The sequence below is a fragment of the Saimiri boliviensis genome, chromosome 11 (assembly GCF_048565385.1).
Source record: "Saimiri boliviensis isolate mSaiBol1 chromosome 11, mSaiBol1.pri, whole genome shotgun sequence".
NCBI classification, from domain to species: domain Eukaryota; kingdom Metazoa; phylum Chordata; class Mammalia; order Primates; family Cebidae; genus Saimiri; species Saimiri boliviensis.
The window spans coordinates 60,803,334-60,827,764 of NC_133459.1; the positions used below are offsets into that span (position 1 = coordinate 60,803,334).

Below are 24,431 nucleotides of genomic sequence, written 5' to 3' on the forward strand. Positions count from 1 at the left end.
ATGGTGAAACCCCATCTCTACAAAAAAGTAAAAAATAAAAATAATAAAGCAAATAGAGAAAAATCACAAATCATTCTTGGGTGTTTATTTTTTTCACCTAATGCTTATTGTATATCTTACTAAGTCCCTTACACAAAGCATAAATGAATCAAACAAATGCTACCTGTACATTAGGTCAATCAACATTTCAGGATCCTCCTGGTGTTCCTTCATTTTCACAGTATCAGAAAGGATCATATGGAGATTGAAAACCAGATCCTGAACCTGCAGCAGATAATTACATAAAAAATATTCTTGAATTGTCATTCATCCATAATCACCAAATTAATTTCAGAGATATTTCAGATAAATATCTAAAGATTTCAAAACAAGTTGTATCATACTGATATGGTTCTGTAGGGTATAGGTATGTGGGGATATGGTAAGTGAAGGGTAGTAAATTTTATATAAATTCCTCAGCATACTATGTATATTTTTGTTCTTTCACTTGGAAACAAGCAGAACTGTAATTAGAAATAAAATAGGATACTGGATATACAAGAATACAAAAGAAAAATTCTCTTGTATTTCTGATTTTACTAAAAGGTAGTTTGTAGAAACTTTAGTTTTTAAGGCATATTATCATTTGATTAATAAGTAGGAACATTTTGTCATAAAGCTTTGTCTGTACTGTCCAAGTCTACTGTTCTACTTGTTATAAATGCACAGAATTAACCACCAAAGATATTAATTATTTCCAAAAAGAAGTGTAGCCTAAACAAAAAGATTTAGTCCTATCTATGGCACACGATGTGTGGACTGAAAATGAAATAAATGATCCTCTGGCAAAACCCAACTTTTGATTTAACAATTTGGAAAGTGCCTATTTAACAAGCCTACTTCAATTAATGATCTAGAAAGTAGTATTTCTGACCTGATCAGGAAATGTTGTTTCCCTCAATTCCAGATCTTCTTCAGCATATGTCAAGATAGTCTTTAGAGAACGTCTTAAGAATTCTTCATTAAAATTCTGAGATGTGCCCACCAAGGAGGATAGTGACATTGTTACCTGCATTTTAACCCTGGCAAAGTTCTGTAACAGAGAAATTGTCAGGTCAATAGTTAATACAGGAAAGCTTTAAAAAGTCTGCTATTTTCCTTGCTAAAAAAAAAGTATATTTAGTGAAAAAATACCATTCTAAGCAAAAATATTTTTAAAGTAATAAAATATACATATCAAAATCTTATTTTAGGAAGGATGTAAAACTTGTAATTTTGTTGTGAATAATGGCTACAAAACAGGATTTTAAGAAGTCATGTGTTAGAGCTGAATTAGAAATTCTGCTTATGTCTTTACATTGATTTATTATGAGGCATATGTTATTAACAAAACATTCCTCAGATGAGGTTAAATAGCTTAATTGACATCATAAAACTCTTAAATGGTAGATAGAGTATTTAAACTCTATTCCATTTCATCATATCCAAACTATGATGAAAGTAATTTAACACACATCACCATGCATAAAGTAATGTAAGGTAGAATCTTTGGGAGTGGTGACTTTAAGAGCTCATAACTTAACATTCTTCTTTTTTTAGTGTAAATTCACTTCTGCTCCACCATTCTCTACCATGAAATCACTCTTAAGAGATTACTGGTGATAATATATCAAGTGTCTAATCCAATATCTTTTGGTCAATATTCTTCACATCTTGGTATATTTAAATGCATTACTTTCTCCTTGAAAATCTCCTACTTTATCTTCAATGGCACCACTTTATCCTGATTTCCCTGTTCTTTTTTGACTCTTTTTCTATTTTGTTTTTCCTTGGCTGACCTTCCTAAATACTAGGATTCCCAAATACTTTGTCAAAAACCTTTTCTCACTTAACATACTCTAAAGAGCCTCATCCATGTCTTTGCTTCAACCAGTATATACACGTTTCTGTCACCAGCTGTTATTTCTCTGTAGAGTTCCAGGCTATTATATTTTACTAGATAGCACCATCTGAATGTCTCAGAGGTACCACAAAGTCAACATGTCTAAAATACCTTCTCTTTCTACTGATTATCTAAAACAGTGAAGATACTATTCTTAGAGTCATGCCAAAAATCAAGGGGTCAGCCCCTACTCATTCTCCCCTCTCATTTTTCATACCATAAATTCAAACCACACCATCTCCTAATGTGTTTCAGTATATCCTTTCTCCATTTCCAATGCCTTTGCTTTATTTTACACCCTTACACTTTCTTATCTGGATTACTGTAATAACTTCCTAATCAATCTCTATGACTTTTTCTTTCATATCTCTCAGTCTATTTTCTACTTGGCACCAGGAAACTTTTTGTAAAATATAAATCTGAACATGTGCCTCCTCTCCCTAAAATGCTCCAAAAGAGCTGTCCAAAGTTTTGAGGAGAAAATTCAAGAATTTAACTCAGTAAATATGTCACACTATATAGTAGGCACTGAGCGTATAGTAATAAAATAATTTGTATTTGAAAAGGCCCAACTTAGGCCTTTTCGATTACACCTTTATCCCTTAACTCTTTCTTCCAGCCATAACCATCAAGAAGTACTTTAAAAAAAAAAAAAAAAAAAAAAAGTATGGGCATGGTGGCTCATATTTGTAATCCCAAGAGTTTGGGAGGTCAAGATAGGAGGTTCACTTGAAGCCCAGAGTTTGAGACCAGCATGTCTACAATTTTTTTTTTTTTTTTTTTTTTTTTTTTTTTTTTTTTTTAGTTAGCTTGGTGCAGTTGCACTTGCTTATAGTCCCAGCTACTTGGGAGGCTTTTGTGCCAAGGAGTTCAAAGCTGTGCCACTGCACTCCAGTCTGGGCAACAGAGTAAGACCTGATCTCCCAAAATTTGAAAAAAGTGCTAAAAAACTGCCTCTGTGCCCATTTCCTTCTCTTTCTCCATGCCTTTCCACTTATGCATGTGTCATTGTCTTTACTTAAGAAGCTCTATCCACTTAGCCAACTGATTGGGTAATTCTTCATCCTTACTTCAAACATCTTTTCTTTCTGAAAACCCATCCCTGAATCATAAACTATTTTTCTATGTGCTTATGTAGTACCCTGTGCTTATCTCTCATTGGATTAATGACACCAAGCACTTATTCAACACTTGCTTAGTGCCATCTACTGTTATGTTTTACTTAATTTATATAATACTCACAAACCATCTTAACTAGATTCATCTATTATTAAATGAACATTACATTCTCATCCTCTCCCACTGGGTGCCAAGCTACTTGAAAAAAAAAAGAATTGTTTTTTTATCTGTATCTGCCCAATGCCTACTAAAGCAGCCAAGACACAGTTCCATACTTTAATATATTGTACAATATACAGACATAATACTGTATCTGTTGAATAAACATATGCCAGTTTTAAATCACCTATTCCTTTTTAGAAATACTACCTGATATTACTACTATAAATTGTCCTTTCTTCCTTTAATAAAGCTTTTCCAAAATAACAAAAAAAAATATCAAGAAAACTGAGTGTGGTCAAATTTTAGAGACTTTATTTCAAAAACTAAATAAGATCAATAAAGTAACTGTATTCTTCTATTCTGGGTTAAGTCAGAGGACTTTGCTTCCAGTAAAAAAAGGACAGTATGAGATAGCAATTTCCCACTTCTGGATTTCATGTAAAAATAAAAGGTGAACAGAAGAAAAACCTATAAATTCTATCTACATCAAAATGAAGAGTCAGATATAATCCATTTATTAGAAAAATGTGAGGTTGCCAACACAAGCTAAGTTAGGAAATAGTTCCAATATGAGGCAAGGAAAGGAAAGCAAAGAGTGAGGAATCCCAAGGCTCAGATTTCAGAACTAATGAGGGAAACAAATATTTCCTCTAAGTAAGAAACTTGACCAGGTATGATAGTAGCTCACATCTGAAATCCCAGCATTTTGGGAGACCAAGACGGGAGAGTTGCTTGAGGTAAAGATTTTAAGACCAGCCTGGGCAACAGAGAGAGATCCCATCTCTACAAGAAATAAAAAAAATTAGCCAGTCATGGTGGTGTGTGCCTATAGCCCAAGCTACTTGGGAGGCTAAGGTGGGAGGATCCCTTGAGCCCAGGAGTTTTGAGGCTGCAGTGAGCTATGACTGTACCACTGTACTCCACCTGGGCAACAGAGCAAGACCTTGTCTCAAATAAATAAATAAATATGTAAGAAACTCATCTTGAAGTTATGAAACTGTTTGGGAAAAAAAAAGAGCTAAAAATCTGGTAAAACTGAACAGAGATGGGTCCTCAGAAAGTTAAGGCAGTTAGGCAAGATGTACCTGCAATAGCAAAATCCCAGCCAAAAAACACATTCCTAAAGGAACTCCCTGTAAATACCTGGGCCAAGATAAGCCAGTTTATCCTATGTTGAGAATTAAAAAGGTAAGGAACAGCAGCAAAACTCACCAGATAAAGAATACTTAATACACAAATGTTGTCATAAAACAGATGAAAATTCTAATGAAATATTTTGACTTAATAAAAAATTTATGATGATATTATCTTTAGGAAAAAAAAAAAAAAAAAAAAAAAACAAGGCAGAATATAAGAACTCAAGATCACGCCTGTAATCCCAGCACTTTGGGAGGCTGAGGCAGGTGGATCACCTGAGGTCAGGAGTTCAAGAACAGCCTGACTAACATGGAGAAACCCCATTTCTACTAAAAATACAAAAAAAAAAAAAAAATTAGCGAGGCGTAGTGTTGCATGCCTGTAATCTCAGGTACTCGGGAGGCTAAGGTAGGAGAATTGCTTGAACCCAGGAGGTAGAGGTTGCAGTGAGCTGAGATCACGCCATTGTACTCTAGCCTGGATGACAAGAGCAAAACTCTGTCTCAGGAGGGGGAAAAAAATCTCAAGGAAAGATGGCAAAAATCAGAAAACAGTAACATATAATCGATTACATGTGAGCTGGCAAAGAAAATTTTTTACTTGGAAAAGAAAGGAAAAAACAGAAATGAAGACGAAATTTTTAAAGTGTTAAAAAGGAGAAGACAAAATGACAGGTAAAATAAAAGATCTAACATATGTATAATGATACCCAGTAAAGAAACCCCAAACACAGGAACAAAACAAATATTTAATTTTATACTCAAGAAAACGCTCTGAAATAAATGAACTAAAAGTATACATCATGTGCCTGAGAAACTTAACACAAATCAGTCAATACTAAGACAAATATTCTAGAAAAAGACATTTAATTGTAAATATAAATAAAATCTCATGAGCAGCTAGGGAAAAAACGTTATTTATAGGGGAGAAAAATATCAGGCTATCTTCCAATATAGCTACAACAATACAACAATATTTAAAGTCAGAAGATAATGGTACTCAAGTACCCTTTTTTTCTATGAGGTATCCTTTATCTGATAAGTTGTCTTGATTTTTCTCATGCTTATTATTTTTCAAAGTCTAAGGCAAAAATTTCATAATCACCCTTGCTGTCTTACAAGTACAGACAACTTTAAACAAATAAGAACTTGGAAAACTGGCCAGGTGCAGTGGTTATTATCTGTAATTCCACCACTCTGGGAGGACAAGGTGGGAGGGTAACTTGAGCCCAGGAGTTCTGGGCTACAGTGAAGTAAGTACCATCACGCCACTGCAGTCTAGCCTGGGCGACAGAGGGAAACGCTGTCTCTATTTTTAAAAAGGGGGTGGGGGTGTGGCAGGCAGAGTGAGATGGCTCACACCTGCATTCCCAGCACTTTGGAAGGCCATGTAGGGAGGACTGCCTGAGTCTAGGAGTCCAAGACCAGACTGGACAACAAAGTGAGTTCCTGTCTCTACCAAAACAAACAAAAAACCACTTGGAAAATATTACTCCTAAGAACCTTGATAAGGACAATATTTAACTAAATAAAAGACAATTACAGCCCCCAAAAAACTGGTGGTAAGCAATATTTCATTTTATAACTAAGACTATGAACTAAGACTGAAATGTTACAGCTAAGAAAAAACTACAAGGGTGACAGATGAAAAGAAGTACTTAACTACCTACAGTAGACATGAAACAAATAACATTGCTTGAAGGTAGCAATTAAATCAAGTGAGTACATGCAGATTCAGCAATACAAATGTAAACAGTAAGAATGATACTTTTTCAAAATACTGAAATACAAAGAATGACAGGGTGCAGGAAAGAAAGAAGAAAACCAGCAATTTTATCACTGTTCATTAAAGGGAGTTATCAGATACTTGCTTCAAGTAGTTTCTCAATATTTTTTCCATTATTATCTCCCTAATAAATATTTTTGAACATTTTTTCTAATTATATCCCTAAGATATTTTAAAATCAGAGATGTATATATCTGTTTAGGTACTCTAAGTATATCTGATTTATATACACACAAGCAAGTAAATATAAAGCTTATTCTTTTTATTCAATGTAAATGACGATAAAATTTTTAAGTCAAAATATGAATGACTAGATAAAAATTTTAAGTTAAAAATCTGAAACTGATTTATATTTAGCTTACCTTTATAGCCTGGTTTTCTGAAAAACTTACAATATTTGCGTTTAAATAAACTGTAATGTATCAAATTACACAAATAAATTAGCAACTTACATAACTATAAAACAAAAGTAGCAATGTAATCAAATATTTTAAACTATTAAAACTGCTGTTTATCGAGCAAAAGAAAACAATTAAAAATTTCTTAAAAATTATTTCAGTGTAACAGAGATGATTAGAGGGGGATTCTTTGAATAGTATGTCTATTTTGTAAATATTATCTGTTTTATAGATATTAACTAATACAATAAAGTATTATTTTTGACTTAAACATGTGAAAGTGTTATTGGTTTAATGAAGTGTTATTAATGGATTTGTGCTTCTTATCACAATTAAAAATTAAAAATTTTAAAATAAATCAGCTACTAGCACTGACATAATTTACTTATTTAAAATTCTTTTTAAAATGTTTAGCTGTGGTAAAATACATATAACATAAAAGTTACCACTTCAACCACTTCTAAGTGTACAGTTCAGTAGTGTTAAGTATTGTCACATTGTTGTGCAACCGATCTTTACAACTCTTTTCATCTTGCAAAGCTGAAACTCCAACCCATTAAACAGTTCCCCATTTTCCCCTTCTACCAGCCCCTGGCAAACACCACTCTGCTTTCTATCTCTGTGCATTTGACTACTCTAGATACCTCATGTAAGTGGAGTCATGCAGTGTTTCTCCTTTTGTGACTGACTGACTTCTCTTAGCATGATGTCATCAAGGTTCATCCATGTTGTAGTATGTGTCAGAAGTTCCCTGTTTTTGGGAGGGGAACATCACACACTGGGGCCTGGGGGGTGGGGGACTAGGGGAGGAATAGCAGGGGGTGGGGGGATTGGGGAGGGACAGCATTAGGAGAAATACCTAATGTAGATGACGGGGCGATGGATACAGCAAACCACCACCATGGCACATGTATACCTATGTAACAGACCTGCATGTTCTGCACATGTATCTCAGAACTTAAAGTATAATAAATAAATTAAAGAAAGAAAGAAAAAAAAATTATTTCAGTGAACTTTTACCATTTGCTTGATAAAAGAAAGTAAGTTCTGGCTACTAGATATTCATTCAAATACTGCTGACATTTTTTCTTTTCAGCAACTAACATGATTAAAAATGGGTTGAATAACTTCTGTAGAATAAAGTAATAAATTGGAAAGTTTTTTCCTTGGGCTTAATTTTCAAAGCCCGAGTCACACATGAATGCACTGAGAACCAAATATAAATAATATTCACAAGGCAGCCAATGGAAGCAACCTCTTGCCACATGACTCTGAGATCAAGCAACTGATTAAGTCTCCCAATCACAGTCATCTATTCTCCAGTTTCATAAGCCTATTTTTGCATACATTTTGTTTTTTGTTTATTTCTCATGAACTTATTGTCAATGCTGCTCATGTGATACCCAATAAGGCCAACGAGAAAAATAAATACTAAGGAATTGGTCATGTTGTTGGGTAGTGTTGAGCTTTCGAGGGCCATAAGCTAAGATTTTTCTCATCCTCCACAGAAACCAATTTTCACTCCCTTGGTGGTAATACTGCCCTGGCTGAGAATGCATGATCTCAAGAAATAGAGGATTAGGGGTATTACATAACTATAAAGGCAACCATTAGAGCAAAACCAGAAATTTTCCTAAATGTGATAAACACTACATCCCAAAAACAAGGTGAACAGACCAGATAGCGTTAAGATGAAAACAACCAACACAATTTTTAAAGCAGAGGCAAAAGAGAAAGGTATAACACAATAATAAAATAGAATTCCAGGACATATCTAACATAATAACAAGTATGAGGTTGGATCATAAAGCAAAACTCAACTCTTACGTTGTATATGAGAGGCACACCTAAAATAAAGCGCAAATTAAAGAACAGGCAAAGGTAACCAAAGTAAGTTCAAATTAAAAAGAAGGCAGAGGTCAGGCTCTTAATACCATAAAAGATAAAATTCAGGCTAAAAAATAAAATGGAATAAAGGTTTTTAATGAAATCAAGATGGGTTCCTTTAAATTCCAAAGGAAAAAAACTCTTAAGAAGATGTAACAGTTACGAGTATTAGCACACCAAATAAAAGCTAAAGGAGAAACAGACAAACACATTATAGGCTTTAATTTACTTCTACCAAGTAGAACAAAAACAAGGATATGGAGAGACAGAATAATGTAATTAATAAGGTGTATTTATTTGGTGTATGTTTAACTCAATATTCTGAAAATAGAAATACCCCCTTTTAAAGATTTTTTTTGTAGAATACTCGTAAAAATTGATTATATTTAGACACACAAATATAGAGATTCACAGTAAAGAAAGGAAGAAACAGAATATATATTGTACAATCACAATGTAATAAAGCTGAAAATTAACACTAAAAAACAAATTTTTTTTTTTTTTTTTTGAGACAGGATCTCACTCTGTCACTCAGGCTAGAGTACAGTAGTCTGTTCATAGCTCCCTGCAATCTCAGACTCCTGGGCTCAAAAGGATCCTTCCACTTCAGCCTCCCAAGTAGTTGGGACCACAGGCACAGGCCACCAAGCCTGGCTAATACTTCTTATTTTTAAAATAGAGATAGGGTTTTACTCCGTCACCTAGGCTGGTCTCAAACTCCTGGCCTCAAGCCATCTTCCTTCCTCGGCCACCTAAAGTGTTGGGATTACAGGATGAGCCACTGGAACCAGCCAAAACTTTGAAACAAAAAGGCTAGTCAACTTTCTGGGTTGAAAAGAAAATACAAACTGAAATATATCAGAACCAAAACAGTGCTTAAAGGAAAATTCAAAGCCTTAAATACTTACATGAGCAAAAATAAATGAACTAAATATTTGACTCAAAAAGGAAAAATACAACACGTGAATATAATATATAATAAAAAACTTAAATGAAAAAATGGAATTCTTCAAAGCTTGTGACATGTAATCATAAAATACCAAGCCAAGACACTTAAACTTTTATTTCTTTTTACTTAGGGACAACTAAAATTTAAAACTTTTATTTCTTTTTACTTAGGGACAACTAAAATTTAAAACTGCTCAATGTACATTTACATTCTAAGTTTGTACTAATTTACATACATACACACACAAACAGAGATTTGGATTTTTGTAAGATATACACAGAATGAGAAATATCAAGACAGTCTATGATTACACTTAAAATATACAAAAACCTCCATGCTTTCCCCAAAAACTGATTTAATAACTATCAGCGGAAGTTGTGTTTCATTATGAATACAGAGAATTTTCATGATAAAATACTTACATTCCCAATCTCAAAGTTTTGCCTCATTAGTAGGTAAAGGGAAGCACTGGCGTGTGACCGTATCGTACTGATGCTACTGCTACAGTGTCGGAGAAGCCTGAGGCATAAATCAGCACACTGCTCTGTCTCTTCTTCAAATAAGAGTTCAGGAAACTGTAAAACACCACCAACAACAAACCACCACTGAATTTTTACAGTAAAAGTTCCTCAGATATGTTAATATAACCTAAACTGGAGATCTTTAGTATAGCCCAGAAATTAGAAGAATGGTTAGGACAATATTAGCTAATGGTTAATAGTGTGAGACACAGAGTCAGACTGGGTTCGAATGCTGATTATGCCGCTTACTAACTAGTAGTGTGACATTGGACCAATTTTCTCATCCACAAAATAGGCCCAATAATATAGCTACAATATCAGAATGTGCATAAAACACTTAGTAATCAACATGTATAAATTTTATATTTATTATAAAATAATACATAAGTAATTTTCATCAACATCTCTGCATTCCATCTTCTAGGATGATTAAAACGAAATAGCTATCTTCAAAATTTAAGAATATTCATATTTCTGAGGGAAAACAAATATAAGAAGTAAATATTGAAAGCAACTGAACAAACAAACATCTTCTTTTCCATTCATCATGGAATAGTTTCAGTGGGTTGAACTGCTTATATATTGAATTCTTTAGAAATTGAGTTTTTAAAAAAACAGAACAAAGTGAAGAGAAAACAAGAGAAGCCCCATATTTAAGACGGGCTATTAATTTCAGGCTCTTTCTTCTCCACATCAAAATTACTATTTTTTAAACCAGAACTGCTTAAAGGTGATTCGAATAAATCAAAAATTCCAAAACACAGGCAGCAGCAGAAAGGCAAAGAAGAATCAAGGGTCTTAGGTTATTATTTAAATTGTAGCTATACATATTAATTAATATATTACTACATAAATTAACCAATGAATGTGTCAAATGATTGTGAATAAAGAAAAACATCTGACAACACTGCAGGTACAAAACAACCTACCTTTGAAACCAAGGCTCTCTGTGTAGCAAAACAGTGCTGTAGATACACCGCACTCTGGTTGCAGGCCATGCTGTGTAGCAGCACTTTCAGCACTCCACCAAGAATGCTCTCTTTGGATTCTGTTACAGAAACGGTCTACAATTTAAAAATAAACAAATAAAATAGAGATGTACCTGCAATTTAGTTAGGGAGGTAGAATATGTAAAGTTTTAAAAGATTAAAAAATGGCAATATAAGATCTAGGATGGCTTCAAGAGGGAGATGAGACGGATTTGAATAAGAAAAGGAGAAAAAAGTAAATACAATTTAAGTGAGAAAAAAAGTGGAACAAGACATAATGGCAGGAAATCATAAGGTGTGTTTTAGGAAAATTGGTAAGTAAATTTGAACTGACTTGAGGTTCAGTAGAAAATAACTAGAAATAAGGCTAAAAAATACAGCAGTGCCTATAGCAAAGAATATTGGCAGTAAACAAATAACTATTCTTTGAAATCCTGACTTTTAGCTGGAGACTTTGAATCCAGTGACAGAGAGAGGTAAACAAAAGAGAAGTTTCATCTTCTGAGTCATGCCCTTAAAAGAAGAAATGTACTCTTGTCGTTGCTGTTTCTTTTCACAGTGAAATATAGACATGATGGCTGCAGCTCAGGCAACCATCTTGGATTAGGTATCTTGGACTTACTACTTCTTTTGATTCTCTTTGTAGTAACAGCTGAGATCTACTCCAGCTCTCCAGCTAATAAACACCAAATTATAAAGAGCATTCTAAATCTGAAGAGTTTCCCAACTTTTTCTTTAGGCAATGCAAAATATTAAATTTTTTATATTTTTAAAAGTTTGGTCAGGATAATGAATGATAAAATATTTTTTTTCTTGAGCTGGAGTCTCGCTCTGTCATCCAGGCTGAAGTGCAATGGTGTGATCTCCACTCACTGCAACCTCCGCTTCCTGGCTTCTTGTGCCTCAGCCTCCTGAGTAGCTGGGATTACAGGTGCACACCCCCACACCTGGCTAATTTTTGTATTTTTAACAGAATCAGGATTTTGCCCTGTTGTCCAGACTGGTCTTGAACTCCTAACTTCAAGTGATCTGCCCACCTCAGCTTCCGAAAGTGCTGGGATTACAGGCGTGAGTTACCGTGCCCAGCCATAAAATATTTTTAAATGAAAAGTCTTAAGAAAATGTACAGAATGGATGGTTGGAAGAACACAAAGTATCATGAAGCAGGCGGCCATTATAGTGGTAGCAGAAAAGAAATGGAAGGAATAGGTGACAGACCTATTTACTAGAACATCTGAGAGATGTTGCCAACTGATTTGAATCCTGGCTCTTCTACATACTAGTTGTGTCATTATGGGCAGTTATTTAACATCTTTGTGTCTAAGTGTTCTCATCTACAAGATGAGGATACTGACAGTTTCAATGGCATGAGTTTCTTAGAAGGATCAAATGAGTTAATATTTGTAAAGTGCTTAGGACAATGTTTAACACAGAAAAAACTAAATAAATGTTGGATATCGCATTGTTACTAACAGAATAATATCACCTAGAGGGCTTCTGTTAGGACCCAACAAGATGATTATAGATAAAGAGCCTGAAACACTGCTGTAGGATACAGAAGATGCTGCATAAACCCAGTGTACGTATATGTAGCTACAGCTATACAGACATGTTGAATCTCACATGATGGCAGAACACCCAGCTAAAAATACTCAGAGGATATTTGGAAATGCAAGACTAGGCCACGAAGGAGAATGACAAAGAGATAAAGATTTCATAATTCTCCTCCATGAAGAAAGAGTTGAAGCAATGGGAATTTATAATTATAAAGAATCTCAGCATGCTTGGAATGAAACTTTTAGGAACTGCTAATATTTAAATGTAACTACATAAAATGTAATTTCATGGCTCACAGTAAACACTTTTCCCCCAACCTCAATTTACCAAATCTGTATTTAAATTTCTCTTCTTTGCATTCTTACCTGAACAACAATCTCTAATGTATCCAAAATGATGAGGTTTGCTTCTGTAGCCAGGTTTCCATCAATCAGTGCTTCATGTTCAATGTCTGCTCTTGATCTAATACAAAACATTGTAAGAAATTATACTTACCTTTTTAAAAGCCAAAATTCTTAAAATATTTAAGGATGCATAGAAATAAAAAATTTGAAACCATTTTCAATATTTGCCTGATAAGCAATTACAAGAGAATAAAAAGAAAGGCAATAGTTTACACATTTACCCTGTCTTATGTTAACTATGACAATACACATTTTCTCATCCCATTATGGAAGCATAATGCCACTAAAAGCATAAATGTTTATTTTTAGCTTTCAAACATGCAGCAGACACAGTTTTATTCTAAGTGACACTGACACTAGGTGGTGCTATGAGGGCTTGTACTTAGGAATGCTTCACAGAAAACAACATTCAAATATTTAGTATTCATCTTACTATTTCAAAGATTTCCAATGTCTGTATTCAGCATAAATGTACTTATTTTGTCTAAGGTTTCATCTAATTTTCATCAAAATTTTTAATATAAATATGCTCAGATGGTAATTTAACTCTTCAGTAAAACTAGATGGAATCACTCATTAGAAAGAAAACAATTTTGGGGGAAAAAGGATGTGAGGTGATGAATATACTAGTTAGCCTGACTGTGGTAATCATTTCGCAACTGTACACATATATTAAAAGATCATGTTATATTCTGTAAATATACACAATTTTTGTCAATTATAACTCAATAAAGCTAGAACAATAAGAAAAAAGAATAAAACAGTTTGATGCAATAAAGTGGTTTGCTTAAATACTAATATTTATAAAGGTATCATTTAATGCAAATAAACATTTAAGCATAAACATTTACGCTTTTAATGGCATTGTGCTTCTGCAATGGGATGATAAATGTGTATTGTCATGGTTAACAAAAGGCAGGGTAAATGTATGAACTATTGCCTTTTTTCTTATTCTCTGTTAATTACACATTATTTGAATATAGCTGACATTTTTGTTTTAGCAACAATAGATATCAAGACACTATATATTATACCAAAGTAGACAAAATAACACATAAATTAAAGTACAAAGACATATTAAATGCTAACTTTTCTCAGTTTTTAGATCTGTAAGTCTGTGAATCTTTATTATTACCACTAAAGAGAATACTTCATGAATTTACATTTTACAAATTCAGTTTATGAATAAAAGCACTTGGAGAGGCTGAGGCAGGGGATCACTTGAGCCTAGGAGTTAAAGACCAGCCTGTGCAATATGGCAAAACTCTGTCTCTACAAAAAATACAAACATTATCTGGGTGTGGTGGTGCACAGCTGTAATGCCAGCTACTTGGGAGGCTGAGGTGGGAGGCTCACCTAAACTTGGGAGGTCAAGGCTGCAGTGAGTCATGATTGTGCCACTGCACTTCAGCCTGGGTGACAGAGTGAGACCTTGTCTCAAAAAAATAAATAATAAAACATAGTTATCAAAGTTAAACTGGAAAGTAAAATATTTAATGTTCAAACTTAAATTTTCCAGTGAGATTTTATAAAGAAACATAACAAGATGATTTAAATAAAAAGAATGAGGAGAACACCAAAAAGTCTCCCTCAAAGCACAGTAGGATAAGCCAAGAGAACATGTTCTATAAATGCAGAAATGAAGCAATATACGAATAGTATAGTACCTGGCTGCTCTGTGATTTCTAAAAAATAACAACTGTAGAAAAGCCATCAGAGAAACAGACTTAGAGAAAAAGAAAGGAAAGTACACATTCAAAGGTTAAGAATGTTAATATATTTATATTACATTCAGTATCTGACTATTTCAAGCTCTCATACGTATGGTACTGAAACTTGTTTCTCTCTGCTGGCTCTCACTTGTTTCCTCTGTTTTAAGCTACTGAGGGCTAACTTATAAATTCTCAAGTGAAAAATTTTAGCCCCTTGACTCAATGCCAAATCTCAAGCCAGGCAAGTTTACCCGCAGCCACTTGGGCAGTGAGAAGACTCATGTAAGTGCATTCTAGGTGTTTATGGCAGTAGGGTCAGTCAATGTATCCAGTCTGCCTTTATGACAGAAACAGAAGACCTGCATTGTTTTGTCTTACTCCAATTATAAGCTCCAAGAGGACAAATATTAGGTTTCTAATTCTTTGAGATATTTGAAATATTAGTTCAATGTGACACCTAAAATATATTCCAAATATAGTTGCTGAATGCATTTTCCAAGAGGCTGTGTTAGAGAAAATGGAGTTTAAAATATAACAGTTTGCCTTACTCTACCACAAGTTCTTCCTCCAAATCTTTTTAAATCTAAAATTTTTTAATTTAAATATTTTGTCCTTTAAGGCTTAATAAACATTTATTAAATGTAAATACTAAATATAAATATAAAATGAAAGTAATCATTTTCCTCTTGCATTTAAAACTCAACAAGCCCATAGGTAACATAAAATAAAAAGCTCTATTACTTGTCAAGCTTCTCTGTGTTTTGACGCCAGTGAGTCATATCTTTTCTCCACCTCAAATTTTCTTGACTTCCAAAGGCACTTCCAGATGGGCTTCTCTCTGCCAAATAAATTTCAAAAGTTAATTTAGTTGGACCACATATATGTATGCTTGCAAACACGTAAGGAGTATCATACAATAATTTGTACATAGCCATTTTATCCACAGTACAGGTGGAAAAACCTGACAACGGTGCTTTTTATTAAAAATTTTCGCAATAATTTCATAAGAAATGTATTTGGTATATGAATTTTTTTTAATACCCCTTTAAATGGATATTGTTTATTTAAACAAATGTTCTAACACTGATTTTCTTAAAATTTTAATCATGGTTTATAAGGCTTTATGTAATAGGACTTGACTTCCTACCATTCTTCTTCTTGCTTACCGCTTTCTGTTACCTTTGCAAACCTATCAGTATATAGTCTATGTATGCTTCTGACTTACAACCTGTGCAATGGTGGTTGTTCCTGTTCCTAACTGTTCTTCTCATAAATTTTCATTTACTGCCTCCTTAGAAAGGTCTCCCATGCTCCAATATTTCCTTTCCTTTTACTTTGCTTTGTTCCTTTCCATAACACTTAGGACCGCAAGTATATAAGCTATAAAGTCCAGCATGTTTTATCCAGGATAATAACGTGGTGCATACTGAGAGCACACTAAGTTTCTGTTAATTACATAAACAAAATAGGAAGGATTCCTAATTACTTCTTTCAGTCTACATAAGGTAGAACAAGAGGAAAAACGAAGTTTTCTCTTAAGAGGTTTCTAGGTTTGAAGGCAGACTGCATGTATGGATTCCTTTAAGGAGTGGAAGCAATTAAATGATTCACACAATCCATTAGAAATGGAGAGATCATTGAGAATTGTGGAGAATATACAAATATACATTTAAACAAGGGACTCAGTCATGATTTCAACTTTCAGCTACAAAACTAAATGCTTGCTTTTGGAAAAGATAAGACTTTAAATTGGTTGGGAGGATGGAAGAATAATACAAGTAAAAGTTTAGAGTTCAAATAGAATTTTTAAAAATACTGAAAAAATACAACTATATATATGTCAATTAAAGAAATACAAAAAATACTGAGAAATAAGAATAATTTCCTGCACAATAAAGGACATGTCTGGATTTCTTGTAATTTCTTTCCCTTTCCTTTCCTTTCTTTCCTTCTCTTTCCCTTTTTAAATTTTTGAAATCCGTGTCTTTAAGAAATTTGTGGAAAAAACAAAAAGATATGCCTACATTAAGACAGTTAGCGAAATTAACATCTATTTACATTTCTATCATTTACATTTTTTTCACACAAAACTGTCTCTCATCAGTTAATAATGTCTTAGAACTGAAAGTTAAGAAAAAGAAAATAATGTCTTTAGACCTAATAATCCAATGTCTATTATGGACCTGGCTTAAATGTAGCAATGTAAATAAGACTTACAAAGGCTTAGGTTTTCTAAGACAAGACTTCAATTCTTATATTCAAACAATAATAGATTTCCTGGGGCCATAGATTTAAAAATATAGCAAGTATATTGTTAATAGCTCCATTCTTGCCAAAAATAAACCTTAGGGCTGTGGTATAATAGAAGGAATGCTAAATTAGAAATCCAAAGATCCTGGTTCTGTCACTTAGTTTATGATCTTAGGCAAAGTTATTTACTTCTTTGTGTTTTATTTTCTTAATCTAAAAGATGACTATAATTACTAGGTTTTGGTAGTAATTAAATGACCTCGGTAAAAGGTAACTTTCATACTTTTTCAGAGGGTTTCTATACATAATAAATGAATTAAAAGAAAAACCAAAAGTACACTGTAAATTGTATATAACTAAAGAGAAAAAATGGTGCTCTATTAATTAAAGTCAAGGCTTTGTTTTATGGTAGCTTTGTTACTATAAAACACATAGTATATAAATGATACTTAAATAGATTATCATTATGCTAATGGCCTGTCAGAAAAAAATTATAAATCCATTCACACATTTGCATTTTAAGTCAACAAACACATATTATGCTGTTGGCATGTACCATGTACACATTTGACCAACCCATGGCCCAGGCCTTAAAAACCTCTTAACAATAATATTGTCTGTATGTCACTTTAGAATTTGCAAAACATTTCTGCATACATGGTTACTATAAAAATGATATGATCAGTTAGTTACAGTGGCTTCTAAATTCTGAAAACAATCACAAATTTGTAAGGAAAAGGAAGGTAGGGAGATTAAGTGACTTGGCCAAGGTCATATAGCTAAAGAGTAGCAGAGCTGGGATTAGAAAAACCAGTCTCAAATGCTACTAAACTGTTTTGTCTCACTGATATTTGAGTGTGATGGGCAACATTTTGCCTTATATACAGGGCATATTAATTCATTTTGCAAATGAAGAGTAAAAAGGGGCCAGTTGTGGTGGCCCACACCTGTAATCCCAGCACCGTGAGAGACCAAGATGGGAGGATTACATGCACTCAGGAATTCGAGACTAACCTGGGCAACATAGTGAGACCCTGTTTCTAAAACAAACAAACAAACAAAAAATTAGTTGGGCATGGTGGCGCATACCCGTAGTCCTAGCTACTAGGATAGGTGTGTACCGGGGAGTGAGGATGTGAGAATTGCTTAGGCGAGGGAGGTCAAGGCTACAGTAAGCCACGATCACACCACTGCACTCCAGCTTGGGTGACAGATCAAGAATCTGTCTCACAAAAAAACAAGTAGCCCTAATGTAAACTGTGGACTCTGGGTGATGATGTGTTAATGTAGGTTCAACAGTTACAACAAATGTGCCACTCTGATAAGGGATGTTAATCATGGGGGAGGCTATGCATATGTAGGGATAAGGTGCATATGGGAAATCTCTGTACTTTTCCTCAGTTTTGCTGTGAACTTAAAACTGCTCTACAAAAACGAAGTCTATTTAAAAAGGGAGGATGGATGCTATTAATAATAACAAAAAGGCAACAGGCATAAACTGAGACTATCTAGAGAAAACTGGGAAGTATGCTGACTCCTCTTAAATCAGAATTCTAACTTGTATTACTGTAGAGAAATGATTATTCGAGTTAATTCACAGTTACACTTAAAACAATCTTTAAAAAGCATAAGACTGACATTGAAGACTAGCAACAATGATCATTCCAATATAAAACTGAAAAAAATTCCCACCAGAACGAGAAGCTGTTGCGTACGTACCGAGCTGTCCTCGGCTTCGACGCACCATTTCTTGCCTAGCACCTATGCTCCCAAGAATGGCTTCTTCAAGCTTTGCTCTCATGTCTTTTGATTTCTTAAAGGTCAAGCTGTTCATTCTTTCAAACACTTTTTTCCCCTAAAATTTAAACATTAGAAGAGAAGAGGCATTGAAGACATTTTCTTCAATGTTTCCCACACTGTTTCCTTTCTTGTCTTTGCACTTACTTTATACTCAAAGCAAGATACACAGAGATAAAGCAGATCTAACAGCCGGTTTAGCTGCAAGACCGAGAGATCTGTAAACCACTTCTGTAGAACTGTTTCATCTGCATTTTTGAGAACCCAAAGTAGACAGATCAAAAGGCTTCGACTTGATTCTGCTGAAAAGGTAGTGTGTTGTCTGCCACTCTGAAAATAAAGAACAGTAGAATGAGACAGATTGATCGATGACCATTTCTTGTTTTTTGGCTATCAACTATTTTCTTCTAAAAACAATAAGACAAAAGTTGTTTAAAAATAATATATTTAGAGCCGGGCGCGGTGGCTCAAGCCTGTAATCCCAGCACTTTGGGAGGCCGAGGCGGGTGGATCACGAGGTCGAGAGATCGAGACCATCCTGGTCAACATGGTGAAACCCCGTCTCTACTAAAAAAAAAAAAAAAAAATACAAAAAAAAAAAAAAAAAAAAAAAAAAAAGCCGGGCGCGGTGGCTCAAGCCTGTAATCCCAGCACTTTGGGAGGCCGAGGCGGGTGGATCACGAGGTCGAGAGATCGAGACCATCCTGGTCAACATGGTGAAACCCCGTCTCTACTAAAAATACAAAAAATTAGCTGGGCATAGTGGCTCGTGCCTGTAATCCCAGCTACTCAGGAGGCTGAGGCAGGAGAATTGCCTGAACCCAGGAGGCGGAGGTTGCGGTAAGCCGAGATTGCGCCATTGCACTCCAGCCTGGGTAACAAGAGCGAAACTCCGTCTCAAAAAAAAAAAAAAAAAAAAAAAAAATATATATATATATATATATATATATATATAAATATATATATAAATATATATATATTTAAAAAGAACTACTGGATTTAGACAACACTTCTATAAAACGATCATATACAACCTTAAGGTTAAGAGCCTGAAGTTTAATGAACCTTCCCTGCTAACAGAGGTTTGCTTTAATTTCTTGCATGACTGCCAGCAAAGAATAAATGTTAACAGAAACCGTAAAGAGAAAAACTAAAAGATTCTACCATTAAAAATTAAAAATATATATCATAGAATATCAGATATGATGAAAATAAAGGAAAAAAGCAACTGGCTCACAGTAAGTAAGAGTGAGCTAAGAATAGTAAGTAATGACAAAATAAGTATATCAGGCTTAGAAGACTATTGTTTCTAATCAATCACCACTGATACAAAGGGGAATAGTCTTAGGCCATATAGAAGTAAAAAGCTACTTTTACTTACAGCATATAAAGTTAAAATGCTATTTTCAATCATCAATCTATATTAGTATACAGTATGTAAAATAGAAATGAAAAACTAAATAAAAATGTATTTACAGTACCATTTATTGGATATAGACTCTGTTCCAGTCATCATATTGAGAAGGAAATAAAAGACAATTTATTTATAATCTTGGGATTATCCTCATTAAATAATTTTCCCCAGTTTTTGTCCAGCACCTGAATAGGCCCAGCCTTCAGAAGCCTTCATTGATGCCTTAGACACTAATCACCACACACAGCTCTTTATATTCTCTCTTCTTACCTCATTTGCCATGTCTGCTCCATCTCCTAAAATTCTTCCACTATGACCTCTGAAACACGACGTCAATCAACAAAACTGCCTTATATCTATAAGAACATATAGTTTTTGTTCTTATACATCTATACATGGATAACAACATAAGCTATATGTTCTTATATCCCAATGGTCTGAAGGCAGAGAGTAATCTTGAAACTGTGGCTCTCGTGATATGTAGGGAGAGGTATGAATCTTGGCCTAGAAAATGCAGAACTCTGGAACCTCTTCCTCATTTCTGGTAATAGTGTTATGAAATAATTCTTTCTGTTTTCTTGAGGTCATCCCTTCTCAACCAGAAAATTAAGAACTAGTGACCTAGGGCATTTATTGTAGATGATAAATTAAATTCTATATAAGAACATATAGCTAATGTTCTTACAGATGTATAATAACATATGTATCTTTGTCAGACTATACCACCTACTAACCTGAATCACTACAGTCATATACTAATCCCCAGAAGACTGGCCCTTGTATCTTGATGCTTTTAGCTCCTGACTCACTTTCAGTATTTTAAACACTACTTTTTGTCACAGTCTTTAGTGATTTCAATGCCTGTGTATTTAATTCTCCAAATATCCTGTTTTACTTTTTCCTTCCTTAACCAACTCTTCTAATTCTCAAGAACATCACTTACTACACAAATGCACTCTTGCAGTTAAACCTTATGTCTTTTATTACTATTATGGCATGTTCCCCTAAATCTCCATTTTAGGCATGTCCTGCCAAACCAAATTAAAAAAAAAGAAAGAAAGAAAGAAAAAAACCTCCATTTTAATGATCCCTCTTCACAACCACCACTTCAACTTTCCATCACATTACTTCTTATACATCAACTCCAGCAACACACACAATATCAAGTGTTAGAAAGAACATGGAGCAACATATACTTCTGCATTGCTAGAAGGAATGTATATTGCTAGAACCACGCTGGAAAACAATTTAGCCAAGTAAAACTGAATATGTGCATAACCTGTAACCCAAAAATGCCACCCTTAGGTATGTATCTTAGTGAAATTCTTCTACAGAGTGACATAAAAAAACATTCAAAATACCTTTATCTGTAATAGCCCGAAACCACAAACAACCCAAACTTCCTTTGAGAAGAGAATGAATACATAATTATATTTTCTAATAGACTGCTACAGCATTACAGACTATAGCCACACATATCAACATAAATGACTCTTACAAACGTACACAAAAAATCAAGTCATAGAAGTACTATGAAGTACAGGTGAAAATCTGTGAAGCGAAACAAAATATTGTTTAGAAATATACACAAAACTGACTGGGCATGGTGGCTCTCACACCTGTAATCCCAGCACTTTGGGAGGCTGAGTCCAGTAGGTCACTTGAGGCCAGGAGTTTGAGATCAGCCTGGCCAACATGGTGTAATCTGTCTCTACTAAAAATACAAAAAATTTAGCTGGGCACGGTGGAAGTTGCCAGTAATCCCAGCTACTCAGAAGGCTGAGGTGGGAGAATCACTGGAACCTGGGAAATGGAGGTTGCAGTGAGTCGAGACTGAGCCACTGCACTCCAGCCTAGGCAACAGAGCAAGACTCTTTCTCAAAAAAACAAACAACCCAACAAGAAGTCAATAAATGAGAGGAAACCAAAAAAAGCATAATAAAGACAATATAAAATGAAACACAAAATATTAAATACATCAAATGTAATTAAACTAAATGTAAATGGAATAGAAACTCTAGTGAAAGGGAAAGATTAACAAACCAGATTTTTAATATACCAGAAAAAAAATCTAACTATATGCTGTCTATAAAAGAAAGTATAAGACATAATACAAAAATGTTGAAAGTAAAAGGATGAAAAAAGTCATGCTTTATGCATACACACACACACACACACACACACACACAAACACACACACACACAGCAAAGAAAACCTAACATAGTTATAATTAATTTTGAAAAGCATCACAGTTCATGTTGATGAAAGGGCAATCCACCAAAAATTATATTAAAGTGTTAAATGTTTCATAATCAGGCCTCAAAAGAAACAAAAATCTGACAGGATGACAAGGAGAAATCATAAAATTGCAATTTTAGTGGGATATTAGTATAAGCACACAAAATTTAGTAAAGCCCAAAAAGATTTAAACAGTAAGAGCACTGACACAGAATGCTCTAACAATGAAAGAATATTCATTCTTTTAGAATACATGAGATATTTATAAAAACTGACCATATACTAGACCATAAAACTAGTTGTCACAAATATAACAAACTGATATCATACAGAACTATGTTCTCTGATCATTCAATTAGGCCAAAATCAGAAACAAAAGAATATCTAGAAATTTTCATGATTGAAAATTTAAGATAAAAACAGTTTCTTAAATAGCCGAAAGGCCTAAGAAGAAATCAGAATGAACTTCAGTCACTCTGAAATGAATCTTGAAAATGCTTCCTATTGATAATGGTAAACTTGTTCCCCCAGTTAACAATTGAGAAGTCACAGACTACAGAAGGGAGGATGTAGAAGGCATTGTGACCCCAGAGGCATTGAGAAGGGATGACAAACTGGCTAAGAGAGAGAGAGAGAGAGACAGAGAAGATAAAATCATTTGGGGAAGTTGTAAGAGATTGCAACTAAGTTGAAAAAATAAGATAGACTTTTGTGGTGGTTGTTGCCCAGCCTGGAGTGCAACGGCACAATCGCAACTTACTGCAACCTCTGCCTTCAGGGTTCTAGTGATTCTCCCGCTTCAGCTTCCCGAGTAGCTGGGATTCTGGGATTACAGGCATGTGCCACCACACCCAGCTAATTTTCTATTTTTAGTAGAGATGAGGTTTCTCTAAGTTGGTCAGGCTGGTCTTGAACTCCTGACCTCAGGTGATCCACCTACCTTGGCCTCCCAAAGTGCTGTGATTATAGGCGTAAGCCTCTGTGCCCAGCCAAGATACACATTTTTTTTAAATGCCCATATCGTCAAGACAATTCTAAGCAAAAAGAACAAAGCCAGAGGCATCACGCTACCTGACTTCAAACTATACAACAAGGCTACAGTAAACAAAAGAGCATGGTACTGGTACCAAAACAGATATATAAACCAAGGAAATAGAAAAGAGGCCTGAGAAATAACGCCACACATCTACCACCATCTGATCTTGTACAAACCAGACAAAAACAAGCAATGGGGAAAGGATTACCTATTTAGAAAATGGTGTTGGGAAAACTGGCTAGCCATATGCAGAAAACTGAAATTGGACCCCTTCCTTACACCTTATATACAAATTAACTCAAGATGGATTAAAGACTTAAATTTAAGACCTAAAACCACAAAAACCCTAAAAGAAAACCTAGGCAATATCATTCAGGAGATAGGCATGGGCAAAGACTTCATGGCTAAAACACCAAAAGCAATGGCAACAAAAGTCAAAATTGACAAATGGGATCTAATTAAACTAAAGAGCTTCTGTGCAGCAAAAGAAAACTATCATCAGAGTGAAGAGGAAACCTACAGAACAGGATAAAATTTTTGCAATCTATCCAACTGACAAGGGCTACAGAATCTACAAAGAACTTAAACAAATTTACAAGAAAAAAAAACAAACAAGCCCATCAAAAAGTGGGTGAAGGATATGCACAGACACTTCTTAAACAAAGACATTTATGCAGCCAATAAACATATGAAAAAAGCTCATCATCACTGGTAATTAGAGAAATGCAAATCAAAACCATAATGAGATACCACTGCACGCCAGTCAGAATGGAGATCATTAAAAAGTCAGGAAACAGCAGATGCTGGAGAAGATGCGGAGAAACAAACGCTTTTACGCTGTTGATGGGAGTGTAAATTAGTTCAACCATTGTGGAAGACAGTCTCGCAATTCCTCAAGGATCTAGAACCAGAAATATCATTTGACCCAGCAATCCCATTACTGAATATATATTCAAAGCTTTATAAATCATTCTACAATAAAGACACATGAACATGTATGTTTATTGCAGTACTGTTCACAATAGCAAAGACTTGGAACCAACCCAATGCCCATCGATGACAGAATGGATAAAGAAAATGTGGCACATATACACCATGGAATACTATGCAGCTATAAGAAAGGATGAGTTCATGTCCTTTGCAGGGACATGAAT

The 24,431-nt window shown here is 34.4% G+C and overlaps 1 protein-coding gene across 7 annotated transcripts in view; it reads right to left on the reverse strand.

Moving 5' to 3' along the window:
• The window catches only part of DOCK7 (dedicator of cytokinesis 7), a 242,826-nt gene that overhangs the window by 41,862 nt on the left and 176,533 nt on the right, over positions 1 to 24,431 (reverse strand). For all 7 annotated transcript variants that reach the window (XM_074380932.1, XM_074380931.1, XM_074380928.1 and 4 more), the window contains 8 exons: positions 18,736 to 18,918; positions 18,511 to 18,646; positions 15,283 to 15,379; positions 12,791 to 12,887; positions 10,809 to 10,943; positions 9,781 to 9,933; positions 914 to 1,072; positions 164 to 264 (listed from right to left, as the gene is read on the reverse strand). In XM_074380932.1, the coding sequence (XP_074237033.1) occupies positions 164 to 264; positions 914 to 1,072; positions 9,781 to 9,933; positions 10,809 to 10,943; positions 12,791 to 12,887; positions 15,283 to 15,379; positions 18,511 to 18,646; positions 18,736 to 18,918 (1,061 nt within the window). The remainder of the gene's footprint in view (positions 1 to 163; positions 265 to 913; positions 1,073 to 9,780; positions 9,934 to 10,808; positions 10,944 to 12,790; positions 12,888 to 15,282; positions 15,380 to 18,510; positions 18,647 to 18,735; positions 18,919 to 24,431) is intronic.